At 37.1% G+C, this 7,279-nt stretch overlaps 1 protein-coding gene across 2 annotated transcripts in view; it reads right to left on the bottom strand.

Annotated features, from left to right (window-relative positions):
* Window positions 1-1,505: 1,505 nt before the first annotated feature.
* CPSF2 (cleavage and polyadenylation specific factor 2) overlaps window positions 1,506-7,279 on the bottom strand; it is a 30,686-nt gene continuing 24,912 nt past the window's right edge. For both annotated transcript variants that reach the window (XM_074956128.1, XM_074956129.1), the window contains exon 15: window positions 1,506-7,260. In XM_074956128.1, the coding sequence (XP_074812229.1) occupies window positions 7,168-7,260 (93 nt within the window). In that variant the 3' untranslated portion in view covers window positions 1,506-7,167. The remainder of the gene's footprint in view (window positions 7,261-7,279) is intronic.

The following is a 7,279-nucleotide window of genomic DNA, read 5'->3' as shown; positions in this document are numbered from 1 at the left end:
GGTTGGGTATTATTGGTGGCTGTTGGTCACAAAGTCACAAAGGTTTTATTGTCAATTCAAGAAAACAAATTCTAAATTTCTTTAGAGCTATCCATTTCAGGATCAGACCTTTCATAAATTTGCCTCAATCTAGAAAATATGCATGGAGAATGTAAGAATGGCTACACCAGCCCAGTATTCGGTCTCTGACAGTAGCCAGTGCTAGGTGCTTTAAAATGAACAGAACAGGGCAATTTCAAGTGATCCATCCCATCATCCAGTTCCAGTTTCTGGCAACTGGAGATTTAGACACCGGGAGCACGGGGTGGCATCCCTGACCATGTTGGCCAAGAGCCATTAAGGGACCTATCCTCAACATGAGGATTAGTAGTGCTTAATTAGGTACAATTTATGGCACTGAAATCAAGAATCCTTTCTTTGCTGTAATTCCCATTTACCAGACTTGCAGTACAAACTAGCCTTTGGAAGGCAATTTTAGCAGTTGCTTAGCTCATTATCGTTCAGCTGTTGAGCCACATTTCCAGACTACATCACTACCTAAGAGGATTATACAACAACAGGTGATTACTGCTTAAACCTCTCATACTGAGCTTGTCTCCCATAACATTTTAGGTTTCTATGGATACCTCTTTTCAAGGAAAACAGCTAATGGTTCAACAGACATCCCACTTGGAAAAACAAATGTATTTTATTTTACTTAACATTTTACAGTGGCAAATTATAATTGTCCATGAGTGTAGTTTGATGGTGCATCTAGTCCCCTAAACCTCCATCCATGGATTTTTAAAAATGCATTTTTTAAGACAGTGGTACTCAAACTGTGAGTCGGGACCCCAAAACGGGTCGCGACTCTGTTTTAATGGGGTCGCCAGGGCTGGCTTAGACTTGCTGGGCAGCAGGGTTGAAATTACATCCCACCAGCTGGGACTGAAGCCCTTGACCTTCCACTTTGGTCCCCTCCACCCAGGGTGGTGGGGCTTGAGCTTTGGCTCCCCCACCCAGGATGGCAGGGCTCAGGCAGGCTCAGGCTTCAGTCCCCGCTCCTGGGATTGTGTAGTAATTTTTGTTGTCAGAAGGGGGTCGCAGTGCAATGAAGTTTGAGAAACCGTTTTAAGACTTATCCTCTTCTGCATTTTTGCTAGGTAGGAAATCTAAATATACATTATATACATATTTACAATATAAATGTAAAATACCTAATGAATAATTGTAGCGGTTAAGCATGTTTCTGGGGAAATAAAAAGTGGAGGAAAGGAGATGCCAGGAATCACCCAACAGCACAAGAATATCTTCCTTAAGGTTTTCTATGTCATGAGTGTTTGTAGTATAAAAGAATCTCAGTATTTAAGAATATGGCTGACTTATTTAGGGGGAACAAACCAACCAAATTTTTGTTAACTCAGGTAACTATATGGCAGGGACTAAACTCTGGGTCCCTTGAATGGAAAGACTCCCCAGCAGTATCCAAATAAATAAATAAAAAGAGTGTGTGTGTGTAATTGCATGTATTTTTTCTCCAAATCTTTCCCCACAGTTTACTAATATCAAAATGTTACATACAAAGACATGGATCACCTAAAGCCATCACTGAAATGCAACCACCTTTGCAGTACAACGTGACAACAAGGCAATGCTACACAAAATAATTTTTAGGGCAGGGAAGTGAAAAGTAACTTATAAAATTAGGGAAATTTAGGAAGGCAGAATGCAATGATCTCTTCCATAATTTGTCCATGATGGGTCATTCAATATGATATACATCAATAATCCATAATGTGTACCAACCATTATCTCACACAAAATAAGAAGTTTAGTCTAGTTGGGTATTGTATCTTGAGGAAACAGATTTCACCATAGAAAATTCTCTATAAAAACCTTCACTTATTACATAGGTGTACTCAACCTTGCTGGAAACAGAGAGAGAGAAAAAAGCAACATTTTCTAAAAATGAGTATATTTATATGTCAGGCTCAGTTAATTGCCCAATTCTGTGTCTATTAAATGCAGGAGTCACTACTGTACAGATTCTATTACAAAACAGAGCCTCAGAATAATGAACACTTGCTTTTGAACCAAAAATGTTTATTCTTTAAACTCAGATGTCTTTTCAACCAGAAAGCTTCTCTGTAACACAGAAAAAGGTCTTTAGACCTCCATATTTATAACTTACCTTACACTGATAGTTTACAAAATTCTAAATATTTTAAAAGATTATTTTGATGAGTAATGTCATTTACTGTGTGGAACTGCCATTAATTTAAACAGTAATCCCTGACATAGATGATTTGGGGATTGAGCCGTATACCACAAATCACCATCCAATTAAAAAGAAAAACCAATCTCTCCCCCACAACCATTATTTTTAAAGGGTGGAAAAAACCAAACATTGTGCTGCTTCGCATGAACTAAAAAAAAAAAACAACAACAACAACAACAAAGATTTCATCCTCCTGCCTGGACAGATGTCTATAACAGATTTTTAGGCATAAAGACTTTCAATTAATTGAACAGTTTTTTTTTTTTTAAATCAGTAACAACCATGGAATGTAAAGTACTATATGAGCTTCTAGCCCTTTTAATAAATAAATAAATAAATAAATAAATCTGAGGCTTGACCTTAAAATGTTCTCCAAAGGCAAAACGCTTCCTTTCCCAATTGAAAAATTCACACTTTTTTGGTGCCATGCTACATCAGAGCGATTTTGATTCAGCACAGTAGCAATGAGTTATGGTAGAACTTTTATGACAGTTGGGACCCAAAGGGGTTGTCTCTTTGCTTGTTTATACCAAATGAAGAAGTGTCTCACTACAATTACAATTAGTTCAGGAGTAGCAGACATCCCAAGTTTCCAGCATAGTTTTAGCAAAGGATTGCTCACAAGTGTTCTCATAAGAACCTTGCCATTCCAGTTTAATACTAGGCATATTCTCCTTCCCTCTGTTAAAACTTATTTACTTTTTTTCAAAGGCTTCCCTGAATCTTTTGCCTGAAACAATTCTCAATATTGCCCAAGGCGGGGTGGAGGGGATGGGGCAGATTTTTGACTTTGGCAGTGTGTACTTGAGTTGAGGTAAAGCAGAATGCAAAAAATGAGCCTTTCACCCAAATGAAAGTCATTTAGCTTCAAGGTAAACCTCAACTTAGGTGACGGGGACCGATGTTTTTAGAAATCTTCAGTACATTTACATATTAAAAGGCGGGGTCCTACATTTCTTTCCCATAAAAAAACCCCTACTTACTTAAAATTCCTTCATGGTATTTCCTCCAAATTCCATGAAGTGGTGGTAGGCAAGGAGAGGAGAATGAAGAAACTGGGATTCAGCCCCCAAGTACTGCAGATCTCTCATCTGCTGCCAGGGCTGTGCCTCCAGACCTTCTGTCCTAGTCTCAGCTGTGGAAACAGTGATGTACCACCAAGAAATCCTAAGACTGCAGATGAATCATAAGCACAGAGCCTAATTCTGCCCTCAGTTACTTCCAATGAAGACAACAGGGCTAATAACAAAAGTAATCGAGGGCACAGTTTTGCCTCAGAAGATGCATGAGCCAGAAAGGATACAGCTTGATATTCAGAGCTTACATAGAAGTGGCAGGGTTGGCATTTAAAAAAAAAAAAAAAAAACCTTTTATTTGTGAAGTGGTGTAATTTGGTTAGGAATGCATTGCAGTTAAAAAAATGGTACAGTTGGGTTCCTTATTTAAAGCTAGAAGCACATTTCAAAATAGAGCATGATTTTATCTCCAGTAACAGATAGTTTCAATTCAACCTCTCATTATTATAGGATCATAAAAATATAGGACTGGCAGGGACCCTGAGAGATGATCTAGTCCAGGGTTCTCAGAGTTTTGTATTGGTGACCCCTTTCATAGTGCAAGCCTCTGATTGCGACCCCCCCCATACATTAAAAACACTTTTTTATATATTTAACACCATTATAAATGCTGGAGGCAAAGCAGGGTTTGGGGTGGAGGCTGACAGCTCGCCACCCCCCATGTAATAACCCCGTGACCCCTTCAGGGGTCCCGACCCCCAGTTTGAGAACCCCTGATCTAGTCCATTCCCTTGAACTGAGGCAGGACCAAGCATACCTAAGACCATCCCTGACAGATCTTTGTCTAACCTGTTCTTAAAAACCTCCAGAGATAGAGATTCAACAACCTCCCTTGGTAATCTGTTTCAGTGCTTAACTATTGTTACAGTTAGAAAGGATTTCCTAATATCTAACCCAAATCTCCCTAGCTGCAAATGAAGCTGATTACTTCTTGCTCTACCATACGTGGAAATGGAGAACAATTGATCACAGTCCTCTTTAAAACAGCCCTTAATATAGTTGAAGACTTATCAGGTCCCACTCAGCCTTCTCATCTTTAGACTAAAAATGCAGGTTTTTTTTTTAAACCTTTCCTCATAGGTCAGGTTTTCTAAACCTTTTATCACTTTTGTAACTCTCCTCTAGACTCTCCAATTTATCCACATCTTTTATGATGCCCAAAACTGGACACAGTACTCCAGTTGAGGCCTCACCAGCGCTGAGCAGAGCTGGACAATTACTTCCCATGTCTTACATATTACTCTCTTTTAATACACCACAGAGTGATGTTTGCCTTTTTCGAACCTGGATCACACTGTTAGTTTATATTCAATTTGTGATCTTCTAGAACCCCCAGATTCTTTTCTGCAGTACTATGACCTAGCCTGCTGTTTCCCATTTTGCAATGGTGCATTTGATTTTTCCTTTCTAAGTACAGCACTCTGCACTTGTCTTTATTGAATTTCATCTTGCTTATTTCATATCAAAGTTATCAAGGTCCTTTTGAATTCTAATCTTGTTGGTCAAAGTGCTTGCGCCCCTCCCAGCATAGTGTCACCTGCAAGTTTTAATAAGCATACTCTCCATTCCATTATCCAAGTCACTAATGAAAATACTGACTAGCACTGGACTCAGGACAGACTCCTGTGGGATACCACTAAATAAGTCACCCTGTTTGACAGCAAACTACCTTGGAATATGGTCTTTCAACCAATTATTCACCCACTTTACAGTAATTTAAGCTAGACCACATTTCCCTAGTTTTCTTATGGGTATTTTGTGTGAGACTGTGTCAAAAGCCTTATTAAAAATCAAGACATTTCCATCTACTGCTTCTCCCCCAAACACTAGATCACTCATCCTGTCAAAGAATAGATTAGAGAAGAAAGTACAGTAAATGTTAATTTCAAATTTACACTGCCAACTTAATAAATTGCTATTAAAGTGAGATTGTTTTGTTTTAAGAAATTTTCATGAACAAAAAATTATGGAATTAAAAAGTAATTTGCACAATAAATTCCAGCAGTATATGTTGATGTAATCTCTCTCACCCCCCAGGATAAAAGCTCCAGAGTCAGTTTACCTATGTGAATGTTTAGGTCATGTTGCAAATGGACTTCTATCAGAACAATGGTTAAAGGTAACATTTGCTGATAACCACCCAACAGTGATTTAGATTTACATGCATTGAAAGTAATGTTTTCTAAAGTGTTGGCTAAACTTAAAAAACAAACCCCCCCAAACAAACCAAAACAAAAAAGACAAAAAAAAATTCTTACCACATTTTGGTAATTATTTCTAGTCAGGCATGTGTGTGTATCAAAATACATATATTTCCTCTCAATCATATTTTAGAACGCATTACATTTTTACATCTAGTATCAGAAGTTTTTGAATGCTTATCCCAGTTTTGTTTTAAGTTCCTATTCCAACTTTTAAACAGTATAAATAGGCAACATGAAGAATAGCTATACAATGCCTAATAGTCAAGAATGAACAGCAAACTAATCTGTGCTTCAGCAGCAGCCCATAGAGCTGGTTTTTGCCCATATTTCATTAAAAGTTTTGTTTGCTTTTTTTTTAAATAAACAAATGAAAGCAGAACTCAAGTTTAAGCCACCATTGTTGTAATAAATGAAGAATAATTTCAAACACTGATTAAAACCAAAGGTCGAGAATAAAAAAGTAATTTCTGATTACTAGACCAGTGCTCTGCATGTGTTCCATCACTGTTTTCTGTTCAGAAATGCAAGAAGTTAAGTGACCCAAAACTATTCATATTCAACTAAAAATCTAACAAATTTTAGTACCAGTGGCTGTAATCCCACTGCCAGCAATAGGAAAAACAAGTACTATGAAACCTGGTACCAAGCAGATAAATTCACAAAGTCAAGAATTCAGATGTAAGGACAGAATACCTTCCTGAACTCACCTCACTGTGCACTGCTTATTATAAGTAACAGAATGCAGGTGTTTTGTTTTTTTTCTTGAAAGTATTAAAATCAAAATTCACAAAAGATAGGTATAACTGGCCTAACAGATTATAACAACTAGAAGTTATACATATATACATATACAGTAGCAAGAAAATGCAAAAACATGTGGTTAGCAGATATGCCAGACAACCTTTGTTTTTCCACTCATTCTGTATTTTAGAATGTGTTACATTCTAAAAATGTATTTAACCTTATAACATTTTAGGACTGGCTTTTTGACCCAGGAAATTGAGATTTTATTTCGGAATATCTTATGATGTACTATATCAATCGGTAGCATGAAGCAGTTACAGTATTAACAAGGGTGCATATTAACCATTGCAGGAAAGTCACTATTAAGAACTTGGCCAAATTTCAGTGGCCTAGAAATTTTTTGCTGAAGCTTCTACTGTTCAGTAGAAGAACCTCCCCACAAAAATCAAAGACAACCTTTTCTGATATTTTTAAAATAGGAAAACAGATTCTTTTTATATATTTGCATTCTTAGGCAGAGACTTGGTATGCCATGTCACGTCAAAGAGCATGTTTATGACCAGTAAAATCCTTCTTGGAAAAAAGTTCATAAAGGAAACTGTCAATCTCAATTATAGCATACCAATTGTATTTGCAACAATATTCTTTAACAGCTTGAAAGCCAACAATGTGGAATGTACCAAGGGATGTCTTATATAGAACTGTGGTAGCAATTATTTACTTGTTTAGGTTAGTTTACTGGACTTTGATGTCTAACTTTTCTGAACAATCAGTATTCTCTGTAGAAATTAGAAAACTACAAAAAGATACCCACAAAAATAAAAAGGTAGAAATCTCCACTGTCTTTTAAAGTTCAAGTAAAGACATCATCTTCACAGCATCTCCATTAGACAATGGCATACTGCTCATATAAAAGATCTCTTATTCTATAGAAGTCCTGGCAAAGACAGCCTTCCAATCCAATGCGCCCTGTTTCAGTCTGAAACAAAAAACATACT

This window comes from Natator depressus, chromosome 6 (genome assembly GCF_965152275.1).
Source record: "Natator depressus isolate rNatDep1 chromosome 6, rNatDep2.hap1, whole genome shotgun sequence".
Taxonomy (NCBI): domain Eukaryota; kingdom Metazoa; phylum Chordata; order Testudines; family Cheloniidae; genus Natator; species Natator depressus.
This window is presented reverse-complemented; position numbering and strand designations above follow the sequence as displayed.